At 43.6% G+C, this 17,507-nt stretch overlaps 1 protein-coding gene and 1 long non-coding RNA gene across 2 annotated transcripts in view; both read right to left on the bottom strand.

Annotated features, from left to right (window-relative positions):
- Window positions 1-1,830, bottom strand: part of LOC308673502 — a 53,003-nt gene extending 51,173 nt beyond the window's left edge. Inside the window, exon 1 of the long non-coding RNA XR_014027661.1 lies at window positions 1,372-1,830. This is a non-coding gene — a long non-coding RNA (uncharacterized lncRNA). The remainder of the gene's footprint in view (window positions 1-1,371) is intronic.
- The window catches only part of CEMIP (cell migration inducing hyaluronidase 1), a 134,923-nt gene extending 123,649 nt beyond the window's left edge, over window positions 1-11,274 (bottom strand). Inside the window, exon 1 of the mRNA XM_081337224.1 lies at window positions 10,587-11,274. Coding sequence (XP_081193350.1) covers window positions 10,587-10,882 — 296 coding nt within the window. The 5' untranslated portion in view covers window positions 10,883-11,274. The remainder of the gene's footprint in view (window positions 1-10,586) is intronic.
- Window positions 11,275-17,507: the final 6,233 nt, after the last annotated feature.

Below are 17,507 nucleotides of genomic sequence, written 5' to 3'. Positions count from 1 at the left end.
TGGATAAGCTGCTCAGCTTAAACCAAATCAGACTTTTGATCCAATTGGCTCAATCCTGTCTATACTGAATGAGGTATTTTTCTCCCTAATCAGGAGTGGGCCGGCTACAATCACCCTTGTAATTGGGAAGGAAATAAGGATTTTCCCCTGAAATAAATTACGATGGCTTAAAATTATAGGCAAAGATTTGGAGGCCCATTTTGGGAGTTATATTGTTATTAATTTGTTGGTTTTAATCCTGATGTGTGAGCTGCCTAGAGTTGCTTCTGTAACCGAAGCGGCCTATACATAAAAGAATGAATGAATTAAACCAACTCCAGGACCCATCACATCCCTGGGCATGTAGGTATAAACTCAAATAATTACTCCCTAGAAAGATTTGGTAGCAAAAAAGGGGACAAGAAACCACATGTATATCCAAACAAGCATGTTCTCATTTTTATCTGGCTTCCAAAATGTACTGAAGCTAAAAAAACTGGCATTGATTCAACCCATGGTAGAAATCTTCTATTGCTCTTTGAATAAGTATATTTCATGTCAAAAGTTCAACCTCTGCTCTCATGTCTACGCCATCTATTATCTCCCCAGTAGGAAGATAAAGTGGGCTTCCTTTCTAAAACAACAACAACAAAAAACCCCCACCAGTCCCCTATTATTAATTAACCCAAAACAATTCAAAACAAGCCACAGATCTAATCTTCCCCCTATTTCATCTGCTATGGATACTTTTGGATAAGAAGTCATGATCTTATTTAAAGTATTTAAGAAAGCACCCTGATGATACTCTTCCCTCTCTTTATCTCTCTCACTTTTCCCTATTGCTTCTTTAATCGTTTTTCCTTCCAGACCAAAAAAAAAAAAAAAAAAGATCTGCAATCTGCTCCATTGAATTGTCAATGCTAGAACCCTAACTCTTTGAAAAAAATCTATTTGGACAAAGCCTCAAGAAGATCAGTCAGTGCCAGAAGGCACAACGGGCAAAAATGAGAAGTCAGTTGCCAGTCCTTAGAAATTAAATAAACAGTCATTGTTCCCTAAAAGATCTGACCACACAAATAATGTTTTCCAGGATTTTGAAGAAAGTGGAAAGGAATCAAATGTCAAATAAAGCTTTCTGTGTTATCACTAGTAAAAGTACTTCCCTGTTTAGCAAATGAAGTGAATTCCCTAAAATAAAAGAGTTGAAGAATCTCAATGGGACACGTTGTCTCATTCTCCAAAGAAGAGTATAAGAAAGGGATTTTTTAAAAAAAAAAAGAAAAGAAAGAAAGGAAAGAATGAAAGAAAGAAAGAAAGAAAGAAAGAAAGAAAGAAAGAAAGAAAGAAAGAAAGAAAGAAAGAAAGAAAGAAAGAAAGAAAGAAAGATCATACCATCAATTTTCGCCTGGCTGATCCAGCTTTCAGGGCAAGGATAGCAGTATGAACTCGTCTATCAGCCAGAGTAGATAGTGCTGGCAACAGTGATTTCACCAACTTCATCCATCAGATCCAGTACGATTCCTTTCAACACTTCAAACCCATAATGGGCACCCTTGAGAAAAGGTAAGCAGGGCAGGAAGAATGGGAATTAGTTGTGCTACCTTTAGATTTTTATTTTTTTCTACAAGGTCACTCTCTGCCTATTTAAGATGTCAATTTTATTTAAAAACATTAATCCGGAATCCAGAAGAGCAAAATATCTCCCTTGACATTGGAGGAGGAGGAGGAGAATCTATAAGCATGATAACCACTCATCGTTCTTTGTCATTATTTCAAATTCCATTTCAGCTAAGGTAAAGGTAAGGTAAAGGTTCCCCCGCACATGCATGCTAGTCGTTTCCAACCCTAGGGGCTGGTGCTCATCTCCGTTTCAAAGCCGAAGAGCCAGCGCTTCTCCGAGGACGTCTCCGTGGTCATGTGGCCGGCATGACTAGACGCCGAAGGCACACGAAACGCTGTTACCTTCCCACCGTAGTGGTCCCTATTTTTCTACTTGCATTTTTTTTATGTGCTTTCGAACTGCTAGGTTGGCAGAAGCTGGGACGAGTAACAGGCGCTCACTCTGCTACGCGGCACTCGGGATTCGACCCGCCAAACTGCCGACCTTCTGATTGACAAGCTCAGCATCCTAACCCACCGAGCCACCGCATCCCTTTTTAGCTAAACACCTCCTTTAAACAGTGGCACTTACACCCTTAAACCTGCCTGCTTTTTTTTTGTCGAGAGAATGAAAGAAACAATTCAGAGAGAAGGCACAACTTTTGTCTACAGAAGAAATAAGACCATCACAAGATAAAAGGCTGACATAGCCAAGTTCTTTAGAAGACACAACCAGACAAAATATTTCTTGGGCTGGAGGGCTCATTGGGAATTTTGGGTGCAAAAATCAGATTACATCAGTTTTGATCAGGAACCAGAAACTACTGTAAGTTGTCTCCTCAAACACCCTCTGTCTACGTACAAAACTCCACAGTGGTTCACTTCTTCTGGAAAAACCTCACCAGAAGCTTTCCTAGTCTTCCAGCAATAAAACGATGGCAGCATAATAATCAGCTTCTTCTCATGAGCCTCAAAACTATTTGTCTGAGGGAACTGTTTTGGTGCACATAATGGTAAAGCTAGTCCAGGCTTTGTAGAAACTAAAGAAGTCTCGACTGGAAGAACTTCAAAGTCCAGAACAGAGAAAGGGGTGCCACAGAAGGAAGAAAAAAAAGCAGATTTGGTTCCCTAAAAGAGATCACTCAGCCTGGAAGTCCGAAGACATTGAACAGAAATGAGTAACAGGCAACTATGGCGATTTTGTTTGATTAGTGGTCATGCTGTAGGATACTAATGGAATCTGATAACAGCTAGGCGGTGTTTCTCAACTTCAGGACCTTTTAGACATATGGACTCCAACTTGGGGAATCCTGGGAGTCCATACAACTTAAATCTCCAGAGATTGAGAAACATTGAGCTAGAGGGATGTACATTTTCTCCACCTTGTGCTAGGTTTTTGGAGAAAGGCACGTTGGACAGCAAGTTGAAACAGGCCTGGTTTTACATGTCTAATGCCCTTTCTCCCAAGTCTAATCAGTCAATTTAACAGAACTGTACTGGGAGGTATAGATGACAAGAAAATTGATTTAACTGTTATCAAAAGCTGAAGTGAGCTTCTAAGCCAACGTAGCCACTTATCAGTTGCAGACCTTTACCTGACAGAGATCAAACAATCCTTAACTTTAATCTAAGGAAGGAAGAGACCCAAAGACTAGCTCTAATTTTCACAAAAACAATTCTTAAGCCAAACATTAGCTAGTGAGAGCTAAAATGAGAGACTGCCCTGACTTTCTAACTTCATCAAAAAAGAAGAAGAAGCGATTTCTTATTTGTTTTTTAAAAGAAAGTTAAAGGCTCGATAGAAATATCACGGAGTGTTGAATGTTATCATGTTAATAGGGAGATAAGGGTCAGCATTGCTTTGCCTAATCTGCCTTCCGTGTATCTTGAATTTCGACTTCCACCAACCCCGTTTTGGATGAGGAAGGGTACCAGGCAAAGTGCGCCACAGCACCTTGTCTCTGGCAGTCTCTTGGGTTTGGGAAAACTGATTTTGAGAAACAAAAGATAAAGCTGAATAATTTACCTTGATATGAGAGCAGAAAGGAAGGCCTTTTTTTCCCGACCACTGGAAGCACTGATTCTGAAGCGAACCTCTTCACATGTTTTAAGACTTTTGTTGCTGTTGTCAACCACGTTACATCCTTCCCTGGAGAGGGCAGGGCATCTTCTTTAGTGAAAACTATCACTAAAGGATGTTCACAACAACCCAGGACTGTCTGGAGTAAGACAAAGATGTGACAAACAATGTCCATGAGACTCAGACATCAAGAATAAGGCTACACTGGATGTTAGGTCTGTAACCATTTGGTTGATTTTAGGCAGATGGAACATTTAGAAACTTTTTACAAATGTGCAGATGAATAGGGATAAAGTGCTTTTATTTATTACTAGCTTCTCAACTAGTCAACCACTTCAGGTATTTTTTTATTATTAATGTACAGAGGTAAATTGTTTAACATGTAGACATAAATTAGGATTTGTAAATTTATATCAGAGCTGAAGGCACACTGCAGATTTAACGGTTAATAAATCAAACAGAAAAAAGTATGATCATTCAAGAGTTACAGAACTGGAAAAGATCTCAGAGCTTAGAGCAATAGCAATAAGTCTTATACACTGCTTCACAGTGCTTTACAGCCCTTTCTAAGCAGTTTACAGAGGTAGCATCTTGCCCTCAACAATCTGGGTTCTTATTTTACTGATCTCGGAAGGATGGAAGGCTGAGTCAACCTTGAGCTGGTCAGAATCAAACTGCTGACAATTGGCAGAGTTAGTTTGCACCACCAGGCCTCTTTTCTTACATAGCTTATATAGTCGAACCTCCAGCTTAATCTCATGTTAATTTTAATAGTGAGCTTCCAAATCATCTTTCATTTCAAAGTTAGCCAGTTCCCAGAATAGACAATTATGGCTCTCTGCCTCAAAAACCTGCCTTATTCTCAAAGGAATGCAAAAATACATGAGTAAAAGTATAGTGGATACCATTCCCACAATTGATTGTCCCTTGAGAGGTTTTGGGGCTGTAGCTAATTTATAAGCTGTGAAGACTGTGCAACAAGAACACCAGAGTGGTTTGCGTGTGTATATAAAAGAGGTATGTAAAATTCTTAACAGCTTCATATTCAGCATTTCACATAACTCATTGCCTTTTTTTTTAAAGTGCCAGCTGTAGCATTCAAATTCTCTCAATATGCAGTTCTGAATTTCCAGGAAAGCCATTTTGCTTGGTTCCTTGACATAGCCCATCTTAACAAATGTGGCAAGGCCGTGAAGATCTCATATTTGAGAAATCAAAGGCCCGGAGATGGGGAAAAAAAACTTATATCCTAAATTGGCAGCCTCCGTCACTATAACCTAGAGAAAAATCAGGTTTCTTCTCTCTAGAGGGCTTCAAGCAAAGATTGGAAGCTATTGTTAAGAACCACCTTGATCTCATGCTCTCTCATTAAACATGGTTTGATTAGAAAAAGATCCGCCACTACATTTATTAATGTCTGGAAATACCTCATGGACCTTTTTTCTGATCCTGCAAAAAGGGGGTCAGAGAAAGTAACTCTTCAAAGAGGAGCGTCAACGGGCAACTTCACAACAACAAATGAGTGCAATCTGGCTCTGAAAGCCATGGCTTCGCCAGTCCTACAGCAGCAAGAACAATCTATCCAACCCAACTTCAGTTCAATTATCCCTCCGAAGTGAGAAGACATGGACCAAAAACGGAACAGTGAGATAGAGACAGCTCAGTATGAATCCACAAGGCTTAATACTAAAGACTCAGGCTTGGGAAGGAACTTTACAAGCAGAAGTAAGAAATACAGCGAAAATGAGAGCTTCCCTGTCCCCATTTTTGAGGAACAAGAGGAATCACTGCATGAAGAAGACACCGAGTGCATTGCAAATCTGGGATTGTGGACAGCAATGCAATGGTTAAGAAAGGGGGACAGGAGCTGTCCATGGTGGCGCTACAGTTTTCAAGACTCTTCCCCAGTAGAAGAGTTTGCTCTAACACCCACAAACTCTATTCATAAAAGGTGCTGAGTGATAGAGATTAACCAACATTACTGCAAAGTAATGTTGCTAGATCAGAATATCCTGAGAAGAACCGTTTCCTAATCTGGTGCCTTCCAGATAATCTGGGTTACAACTCCCATGATGCTGGGTAGAGACCCAGTAATAGGAGCTGTTATCTGACACAATCAATTCATTCTCTGGCACAAAGAAACTCTTCTCCAGTTCTTTCCTTAATCATGCTCTACTTTTCCCTTTTTATCTTTTTCTAGATTGTAATCCCCCTTTGGGGCAGGGACTTTAATTCTTTACCAGACTCTTTAAGTTCTTTTCTACCAACTAAAAATGTAACAAGACAGAGAAGAGATCCAGTTTAATTATCAAGGTGTGTTGGCAATCCTCAGATTTTTAATAAATGAATGCCTGTGAAACTAGGATAATGCAGGATAATGATTTAACTAGAAGACGACATAGAAGTTGCATCTATATAGACCTTAAGCTGACAAGGAGGTACAGGAGCCCACAGAGGATAAGGCTATCTATAGCACAATTGTCACAACAACTATATGTGACCCGTGGGATCCAAAGCTGAATGTACTTGTTGCTAAGGAGCATAAGCCAGTGCCTACTCTCACAGCCACACTTGGCTTGCGAGTCTGTCCAAGAGCCATTTGGTCAAACACCATGAAAAAAAAGAAAGAAAGCATCCATTGGATTGATCCAGCATGATTCTCAAGAGCCAGAGATCCCAGCTTCTACCAAGCAATTGTTTTACAGCCAGCAGAAAAATCAAAGGGCTGTGTGTGTGAACTGATTTATTCTACCAAGCCGCTATGTGGCTTGTCAGTTGGCTTAGTGTGATGCGTGAATCTCAGCTATTAAGGTCTGTAAGCCACGGTTTTAAAGTTCAGCATGCTGTGTGAATTTAGCCATTTGTGGCCTACTGGATCAAACTCCAAAAACTATAGCACAGTTTGAGATATTTTCCTATCAAGCTTTTCAAAACCAGGCTTTCGGGCTGTCAGAAAAAAAAGAGCCTGACCAGATTATCCAAATGAAAAGAAAACTAAACTAAATGCTGCTTAATAGTAAAAACCAAGAGTAAATCCAGGGTGTGCTAATCAGCTTTGATCCAATACAAATCATCACACTGATTTGATCCATCAAACTGATTTACATGTATAATTCAAATCAGATTTGTGATCTGAACCAAACGTGACTTGATCTGATCCAGAAAAAAAATGTATTTTGGTTCAAAAGCATTCTGTTCAGTTCGACACATAAAATCTATAATTTTATTTGAAGGGTTGATTTAACTGAAATATCTCCAAACTGACTCGCCGAGACAAAGCTTTACACAGCTATCGTGAAAACTGGACAGAAGCCATTTCAGAAACAGAATTAACGTCGTTCTGTTCCAACTACATATAAGCAATCTATGTTCTAAAATTTACACATCCACAAAAGAAAACATTAACACATGTATGCACCACGTCTCAAGAACAGACTCACTTTCAAAGAGGCTAAGGCTGAAACTGCATAATACAGTAGACTAAGTTAAAATCACTTAGCATGAAAGTAATGTGTAGTTTGACCCTTATGCTTATGTCTAAAAACCTAGCGATGCTATTCTTGGTTTAAGCAACTTACACATTCAAGAAAGGCACACATAAAAAATTATTGGTTTGTAACTTACCTTACTTCAACGCAGAATGAATTTGCTACGCCGAAAGAGAAGTCTTGTCCCCAGGGTTAAGCTCTTGGCTGGAGAGGTTCCAACGGCCACAGCTGCTACATGGCATGGAATTGCCAGAGCTTTCCACTTTCATCTATAAGAGGTGGGGTGTCAAAGTGCTCTGCAATCATCATCTGAGCCAAATATTGAGACAACAGCACCTCCAAAACCTTTTGGAGTTATGACAGTCGAATTGGAGTCCCCTGGGTATATGTGTCCAACCAGAAGCCCTTTTGCCACACACTTCCAATATCCATCCACCCAGGACAAGCTTTTGCCATAGCTTTTCACATCAGCTCCTTCAACAGCCTCCCTGCAGAGAGAAATGGTAGAATGTGGACAAGGCTCAGAATCCATGCACAAAGTTCCACCATCTTTCAAGGGAATTTGAAGAACGAGTGGATTGTCAGACCATCTGCAGAGATCATAATCCCTAGAAGGAAAGCCAAAATATCATCTTTTGTCCCCCACCCCACCCAACAGATTATAGTACAAGGCAGTCAACCCAAGTTTGGGGCACTTCAGATGTGTGGATTATTCCCAGAATTCCCCAGGCAACTTAGCTGTAAGCTCTGGAAGTTGAAGGCAGACACCTGGTAGTTACCAGAATTGGGGAGAGCTGCTTCAAAGACTAAATGCACTGGGCCGTAATTCAGAATGTCCCAATTTGAATTTTGTTGCTGCTACTGTTGCACATTTACCAGAGAGTCATAACCAAGTCATTCATTTGCAACTGCAGCTTCCCCATCTGCAATACAAGATTAATGCTTACTTGGCACAAAGACTCTGCATTCCTAAAAGAATTACTATGTGGTGATATAAACAAAAAATAATAATCCAGCTATATGATATTAAGACAAATCGCCTTCAAGTGGAGCTCAGCTCCTGGTGATTTTATAAACAGATCCAGGCAATTGTCTTGGCAACACTATAGAAGTGATTTGTTGCTATTTCTGTTTCTTCTTCCATTTTCTAGGCTAGCCTAAAGCACTAAGGATTCTTAGTGATCTCCTACTTATAGCCTGGTTTGTCTGCTGACCCAAGGGTTGACTGGATGGAATTCATGAATTCAAGGATTAAATTGTGCCAGGGGCATTTCTTTTCCTGCACTTGACCAAGCTCTTTGGCTAATGTATACAGTACATCAAATCATAGTTTAGATAGCATGCATGCTCTGCAGTCAGAGATGAAGGGTTAAGCCAGACATTCTGATCTGAAAGCTCTGCTTTTTTGGCTCTTGTAAAAGTTAGAGCACGGAAGCTTCAGTGGGGCAAGACTCAAAATGGGATTTAGTATAAAGCTGTCTGCCTTTGTTTCCGATTTATAATGTGGCACTCACAAGCACTTACTATGACATCTGGCCCAGATAAAAATGGATTGCTCAGTACTATGTCCAGAACAAGCCTGTGCTTTGCATCCACATTAAAAGCCATCAGGCAGCCCGTCTTAAAATAAAGGCTGAGAATTAGGATCAGCTTTAAATACCAACTAGCTGAAGTTAGCAACCTTGGAGAAGGGGCTGTTGCAGAGACATAAGCACTCAAGCAAACATGCACGGGGGTGCTTTCCAAATTCCTGTGGATCTCATAGGTGCTAGGCTGTGGATCTCCCAGCCACCCTTAACAATTTTCCAGGGGAGCTGGACTAGGCATTTAACACACACACACACACACGCGCACACACACACCCCTTCCCTAACAATCAGGGGCTTATGAGAGAATCTTAAGGGGTGAGATAGGGGGGAGAGGGAGAGGGAGACAGAAGGAGAGGGAGGGAGCAAAACTTGATTAAGCTGCTTTGCCCAGTTTCTCCCAGTGCCCAAACAAATGGATGCAGTCCAAACTGGCACGTGTTTGGGCACAAATTCCACAACCTCAGCATCTCCTCCTGCCAAGCCTCGACACGTGCACGGAGTTGAACCACATCGGTTTATTTATTCCTCAAGCACCGCTTGGAAAGCCAGGAATCCGCCAGGAGGCTGGGACTTGGAAGAACTGCTTAAGGATGGAGAACCTGCTCTGGATTGACCCATCTGGGATTCCTCTCGAGTTAGCCCCGGCCCAGCTTGTTGAGACTCAGAAGCCAAGCAAGGGCGGGGGAAATCAATCTTTAAGAGAGCAGGTGGAGAAGAGACCAAGCAGGAAATCCCAGGTCCGTAAAACCCGACTGAAAAAAGGGCAGCGCGAGAAAAAGGGCAAACCCCCCACCCCCGCTTTCGAACTTCTGCCTGAAAAAAAACCCTCCCAGGGGGTTCGGCTCGAACCATTTTAATTTACTTACACACGCGCAGATGCACACGCGCGCGCACACACGTTCCGAATAGGCTAGAGCTTCGCACAGCTGAGCTTACCTTTCTGGCTTGTTGGAGTGACGACTGACAGCCTTCCAAGCGCAGAGAGTGCCCCCCCCTCGGCCCACCACAGCGGGGATTGGGGGTGGGGTGGGCTGCCGTTGTGTCCTGGCCGCCTTGGAACCCGGTTTGGCCCGCATGGTGGGATGCAGGCAGCTGTGGGTGAGAGAGAGAGAGAGAGAGAGAGAAGCGGAAAGCCGCTGCCCGGCCAAGACTTGCCAGGCTGGCTGGCTTAGCGGGCAAAGGAGGGCGGTTAGAGCCGGCCAAGCACCCACCTGGAGGCCTGGAGACGCTCCGCAAGTCCGGCGAGAGGCGAGGGGAGAGAGAGACGCGCAGGTCCTGGCGGGCGAGCAGCCGAGCCACACCTGCCCCGCGCAAGCGCTGCTGCTGCTGCTGCTTCTCCTCCTCCTCCTCCTCCTCCTCCTCCTCTTCTTCTTCTTCCAAGGCGGCGGGTCTTCGGGCTGTTATTTCCTGCCCGCTTCTTAAAAGGCGCGACGGAGCTGAGCTTGCTTACCTGGCCGGGCAGGAGTCAGCCGCCTCCGCCGCTTCTCAATTCCTTGCCCCGCTTGGGGGGATGGATGGAGCGCTGGAGCTCCTCCGCGCACCGGAGCGGCCGCGTCGGAGCATCGCGAAGCCGGTTTCGGGAGAGGCGCGCGAACCTTCCCATTCCTCCCCTCGGCTCCCTTGGCCGGGGAGGGGAGGGGAGGGGAGAGGATAGGAGGGGAGGGGAGAGGAGGGGAGGGGAAGGGAGGCTTGCTTCGGAGTAAGCGCGCAAACGGGACTCTTTGGCCCGGCCAGCCTCGCGCCGAAGTAAACCGAAGTAAGCCAGCCGAGCGCGCTGAAGGAGCCGCGGTGGCGAGTGCAGCGCCCCCTGGCGGCGATGTGAAGCGGGTGGGCATGCCGGCGGGCTCTTACCTAGGGCGACCCCGGGCGCCCAGCGAGCGCGCTTCTGACCCCCGGGCGCTTACCTTTCCTCCCTCGGGCAGAGGTGGCTGGGCGGCTCCGGCGGCGACCCCGCAGCTCCTGGTGGGCTTGATTCGGATCGCGAGCGAGCGGCGCCCCTTCTTCCCAAGGTGGGTCTCCCCGCCTGCCGCGCTCCGGTGCCCGGCTTTTCCCTTGCCCGGCCACCCGGCCCGCTTATTTATAGGATCACCGGAGCGCTGTGGACTCGGCTCCTCCCAGCCAGTGACGCCTCCTGGCACGCCGGGCATCTTTCTGGCGCCCGGGTGAGAGCCGGTGAGGAGGAGGAGGAGGAGGAGGAGGAGGAGGAGGAGGAGGAGGAGGAGGAGGAGGAGGCGGACCGTGCAATCTCGAGAAGTGGGGGGGGGAGGTAAGAATCCCAGGCAGGGCCGGAGGAGGAGCGCCTCCCCCTCCGCTCCTCCGGTGCGCTGCTCGACTTCGCGGGACGGTTCTGCGGAGAGAGATTCCCGCTTAGCCGATGTGTGGCCGGCTTTCCCCTGCTCCCCGATATGCTTTGGTTTTCTTTAACTATGGTTTATTGATCCTGATCGAGCTAGATCGGATGGATTCCTGAACTAGGGATTAGCACGTTAAACCCGAACTATGATAGTCCTTTCCTTTCACCCTCTTTCCTCCCTTCTCCTCTCCCTTCCCTTCCCTTCTCTTATTTCCCTTCCCTTATTTCCCTCCCCTCTCCCTTCCCTCCCCTCTCCCTTCCCTTCCCTTCCTTCCTTCCTTCCTTCCTTCCTTCCTTCCTTCCTTCCTTCCTTCCTTCCTTCCTTCCTTCCTTCCTTCCTTCTTTCCTTCCTTCCTTCCTTCCTTCCTTCCTTCCTTCCTTCCTTCCTTCCTTCCTCTGAGAATGAATCTCAGCCAATTTCTTTTACTCACTCCTCTCCTCCATCATTTTTCCATCTGAACCAAATGCTTTACATTTAAAAACTTTTGCTTTTACTGTGTGGAAAAACATGCAACTCATTTTAATTGCTTCCCCCCCCCACCTCAGCTTCAAGCGCTGTCTCAGCCTTGAGTTGGGATGTGCCATCGTTTTGAACAAGGACACAACGTAATAGGTCTTGCAAAAGTTTTTTTTCTAACCCATATCTTGCGGGATGGGTGGTGGTGTTGGGGAATCATCCCAGGGAGATTTTTCTGTCAACACTGCAAGATGATAGTCAGATTTTTTTTTCCCCCATTGGTTCTCCACAAAACAGCAGTTTGTCTTGTGGGCATCTTTCAGTTCATCCCTTTAGCTTTTACTTTCTTTCTTTCTTTCTTTTTTTACTATTATCCTGGTTTCTACAACATGGAGCATGGCTTGTCCGACTGCATGAGATGCTGACCCCAATTTGGACTTTCTCATTTTAGTTTTGGGTGATGTGCAAAGTCAGCCTACGTGATTATTTCATGGTTCACTGCTGTGCAAATCCAGAAAATTGGCTCAAGTGAATTGTAGGTATGTGCATTGTGCAATCAAAGACACTTCTATCCGGAGTGGTTTTTAAAAATGCACCCTTGCACTTTTTTTCCCCTCACCAAAGTTATTTTGCACTGTTACTGATCTTAGAAGTTCCTCCCGTCTTGTTAATGGTGTCATTTGAGCTATACCATACAGGTAGTCCTCACTGTGTGACCTCAGTTGAGCCCAAAATTTATGTTCCATAGTGAAATATTTGTTAAGTGAATTTTGTCCCATTTTGTGACCTTTCTTGCCGCAGTTGTTAAGTGAATCACTGCAGTTGTTAAAGTAGGAAGATGCTTGTTCCGTGAATCTGGCTTGCCCGTTGACTTTGCTTGCCAGAAGGTCACAAAAGCTGATCATGTGACCCGGGGACAATACGACCATCATAAGTATGAGTCACATCTCCACATGACCACGGGGAGGCTGCAAGTGTGAAAAACGGTCACTTTTTCAATGCGCTTGTAACTTGAAATGCTCACTTAATGAAATGTTGTAAGCTGAGGATTTCCTGTATGTGAAAGCTTTTCACATCCAAACATCTGAACTCAAGGGAACAACAATCCCTTTCTCATCTTTTCCTTACTGTACTTTGGCTGCCAAAATTTAACTCACTGAAGATTTTAGTGGATTGACAGTCAATGGCTTGTTGCTTCTCATCATGTTCCCATTGCAATTGAAACACAGACTTCTCCTCCCATTGGCCTCTGTGAACAGAGGCCAAGGCAATGGGTTGTGCTTGATGGAATGAGCAAACTCCATCTATGGCATAATGTCAATGCAGCTGACAGGTAGTCCTTGACTTACAGCCATTCATTTAGTGACCGTTCTAAGTGTTTTTTCACACTTAGACCACTGCGGCGTCCCCGTGATCGTGTGATCGAAATTCAGATGCTTGGCAACTGGCGTGTACTTAGGATGGTTGCAGTGTCCCAGTGTCATGAGATCCCCTTTTGCAACCTTCCTAGCGGAATGGAATGGAATGGAATGGAATGGAATGGAATGGAATGGAATAGAATAGAATAGAATAGAATAGAATAGAATAGAATAGAATAGAATAGAATAGAATAGAATAGAATAGAATAGAATAGAATAGAATAGAATAGAATAGAATAGAATAAGGGACTAGACTAGACTAGACTAGACTAGACTAGACTAGACTAGACTGGAATAGACTAGACTACACTAGACTAGACTAGACTAGACTAGACTAGACTAGACTAGACTAGACTAGAATAGACTAGAATAGACTAGAATAGAATAGAATAGAATAGAATAGAATAGAATAGAATAGAAATAGAATAGGGACTAGACTAGACTAGACTGGAATAGACTAGACTAGACTAGACTAGACTAGACTAGACTAGACTAGACTAGACTAGAATAGAATAGAATAGAATAGAATAGAATAGAATAGAATAGAATAGAATAGAATAGAATAGAATAGAATAAGGGACTAGACTAGACTAGATTAGACTAGACTGGAATAGACTAAGACTAGACTAGAATAGAATAGACTAGAATAGGGACTAGACCAGACTAGACCGGAATAGACTAGACTAGACTAGACTAGACTAGACTAGACTAGACTAGACTAGACTAGACTAGACTAGACTAGAATAGAATAGAATAGAATAGAATAGAATAGAATAGAATAGAATAGAATAGAATAGAATAGAATAGAATAGAATAGAATAGAAGACTAGACTGGACTGGACTGGACTGGACTGGACTAGACTAGACTAGACTAGACTAGACTAGACTAGACTAGACTAGACTAGAATAGAATAGAATAGAATAGAATAGAATTGAATAGAATAGAATAGGAATAGAATAGAATAGGGACTGGACTGGACTGGACTGGACTGGACTGGACTAGACTAGACTAGACTAGACTAGACTAGACTAGACTAGACTAGACTAGACTAGACTAGACTAGAATAGAATAGAATAGAATAGAATAGAATAGAATAGGGGACTAGACTAGACTAGACTAGAAGCTGGAAGGAAGCTTGGAGGTCTTCTAGTCTAGCCCCCTGCTCGGGCAGGAGAACCTATATTATTTCACTAGTCTCTTCATAGCACATCACATCATTTTAATCATTTCTAAAAGGGCTCACAATGCTTTTTCCATACCAAAACAGCAAGGACGTAGTTTGCATATATCAATAGTAGGGCGTACTGTATATGTCATCCATGCACTCAATCCTTGAGGATAGTTTGAAAAACATTCCATAGCTTTCCAACTGTTGTTTTTGAATTGGTGGCCACTCCAGGTTGTGGTTCTATAAGTAAGATAGACATGAAACCAAACGTTACAAAAGTGAGGATTTATGTCCACCCAACCAATACCAAACTGTTAAAAAAATAAGCTATTCCATGAAAGCAAAGTTAGAACGGAATGGGACAACTCACTGCAGGACAATTTCACAATTCAATTTAATTATTTAAAGTAATGTTAAAGAATTTTAATTTTTGTCATTCGCATTTCATTTTGTGCCTCCTTTTGCATCCTTTCTTTAATGATTCTATTCCACTGTTTGTTCAATATTAGTGTAACTCTTGTCCCGTGGCAAGTTGTCCCATGGCAAATTGGCCACAGCAAGTTGGCCACGATAAGTTGTCCTAGACCCGAGGTAGAATATAGTGAGAGAGGAAGGAGAAAGTAATATACAAGCTTCAGATTTTAAAATTAACACAACCTAAGTCTGATTTTCTGACTAAGTCAGAAGCTGGGCACTTGCAAAGATACAACAGGGTGTACAAGATCAAGACATGGGAATAAAGAAATGGGAATAGAAATGGAAGGGACCTTGGAGGTCTTCTAGTCTAGCCCCCTGCTCAAGCAGGAGAACCTACACCATCTCAGACAGGTGACTGTCCAATCTCTTCTTAAAAATCTCCAGTGAGGCTCTCAGAGATTTCATGCAGCATCCAAGTAGGGTTGCAAAAGATGCCATATACAGTATTTATACCTCAGGTCAACTGTATCCGTAAACAGAGTTTTGGAATTTGGGGGAAAATTCAGATGAACAGCCTTCTCAGGAATGCTTTACACTTGCTCTAAAAATCTAAGCCATTATATGCCTTGATTTGGGCTTACTGCATGGCATGGCTCTAGCTGTTGCCAATGGAGAATCCTGATTTGTGGTTTAGCAAAGAGGTTCACAAGGATATCAACCCTGCCTGACTGCTCTTTGGAAGGCCAGATTCTGAAGTTGAAACTCAAATACTTTGGCCACCTAATGAGAAGGAAGGACTCACTGGAGAAGAGCCTAATGCTGGGAAAGGTTGAGGGCAAGAGAAGAAGGGGACGACAGAGAATGAGGTGGCTGGATGGAGTCACTGAAGCAGTAGGCGTGAGCCTAAATGGACTCCAGAAGATGGTAGAGGACAGGAAGGCCTGGAGGAATGTTGTCCATGGGGTCGCGATGGGTCGGACACGACTTCGCAACTAACAAAAACAACAAAGAGGTTCACAAACTCTGCGGGTCAATGACTACCCCACTTTGCATGTCCCAAGCAACTTCAAACCACAAATATTTTCAAAGCTGGTGAGGATTCGTCCAGCAAATTTGGAGATCAGCAAATCTCACTTCTGTTTTGGGTGGGTTTCTGCAAGCTAAGTAGGGACTAGAGATCCAGGGTGGATGCAACGGTTAGGGCATTAGGATAGAAACCAGGAGACTGTGAGATCTAGTTCCGCTTTAGGCACCAAGTCAACTGGGTGACTGTCAGCCCTTCCAGGTAAACAAGACAGGAAACATGGCTAAAGGAACTAAGCCTACTTTATTGGTTTCCTAAGCAGCATCTCTTCTCCTTGTTCCAAAATCTTGCCAAGAAAACTGCACAGACATGTCGGGGCAGGTGCCAGGAACCAAAATTGATTCAAAGGCTTTGATAAGTGCAATTCATCAGAAGCAAGTCAGATCAGAACCAGCTGTTAGTTCTCTAATTCTTCTTCTTTTTTAAAAAACTTTTATTCGTTTACTTTGAGAACTTAAGCCTTTCCTTGTCATCTCACATATATGATGGGAGACTCGCTTTCAAAATCGGCAAGCCCAGGATGATGTATCCCTGCACTTCAGTTCTGTTTCACCCAAAGGCCTTCAGATATACAGTATATCGGTCTTCAGTTCCCATCGTTCCCAACCGACATAAAAATCCTGATGCTATTTGGAGCTTATGAACGATTTTTGCTTTCAGCTGCACTACTTCCTTTCTAGCAGGATTTGGTTGACCGTTTGAAAAAAAATAGGATGCTGAGAAACATTCTGGTCTGGTCCAATAGGAATCTTCTGGAGATGTTTGGATTCCAAGCACAAGGAGATACCAGAATGCATCACCAAAACTTTAGGGAGACAGATGAATTTATGGCATAGCAACAAGTATTCAATATCCCGTCAGGGATCAGGGTTTTGACACCAGGCCCAGAGATTGCACTTAAAGATTGCACAAGAGTTAAATCTTGAGGAACATAACAATCTGCCTTGTATCAGTTTGGGAGGTACTTTTTCTTCATGTCTATCCTCCCCGCCCAGGGAAAAGTAGGCATTCAATGACAGAGAGAGTAAAGAAGTTCCTCAGAGCAGAGGTCATTATGAATTTGTAGAGATGATTCCAAAAAATGCTTTATAAGAAATCAGCCCAACACTTTGTTCTTTTTTTTTTGAAGCCTCGGAGGGTGGAATGGAGATATGAGTAAGGATGCCAAACAAGAAAAATGGTGCTCTCCCTTCACTCTTGAGTCTGGACCCCAAAAGGTTGTCCCCAAGAATCACAACCCTGACAGTTGCCTCCTCCTATTACAGCAGGTCAAAAAAATTACTTCTTTGCCTCACCATTGTCTGCACAAACAACAAAAGTTCTCTTAGGCAAAGGGAAAAAAAAATCTCTCCCAAGAACTTTAACCTGATCCCAAGAGATGAACTTTCCCTGTGGAATACAAGTGCTTTTAGACTAAAACATACGAAGAACGGCTGCAGGACTTGGGTTTGGCTAATCTAAAGAAAAGAAGAAACAGGGGAGACATGATAGCAGTGTCCCAGTATTTGAGGAGCTGCCACAAAGACGAGGGGGTCACGTTATTCTCCAAAGCACCTGAAGGCAGGACAAGAAACAATGGTTGGAAACTGAACAAAGAGAGAAGCAACCTGGAATTAAGGAGAAACTTCCTGACAGTGAGGACAATTAACCAGCTTGCCTCCAGAAATCATGGGCCCTCCATCACTGGAGGTTAGACAGTCACTTGTCTGAGATGATATGGGTTCTCCTGCTTGAGCAGGGGGCTAGACTAGAAGACCTCCAAGGTCCCTTCCAGCTCTATCCTATTCTTATCCTTAATACAAGAAATTGAGAAGCTGTACAGTTCTAACGATGGGTTATGTGACGGGTTATGTGACTTTCCAGCCTCCGGCCTG

Source organism: Vipera berus, assembly GCF_964194415.1.
Source record: "Vipera berus genome assembly, chromosome: 12".
NCBI lineage: Eukaryota > Metazoa > Chordata > Lepidosauria > Squamata > Viperidae > Vipera > Vipera berus.
The sequence above is the reverse complement of the archived record's forward strand: the minus strand, read 5'-3'. Positions and strand labels throughout refer to the sequence as shown.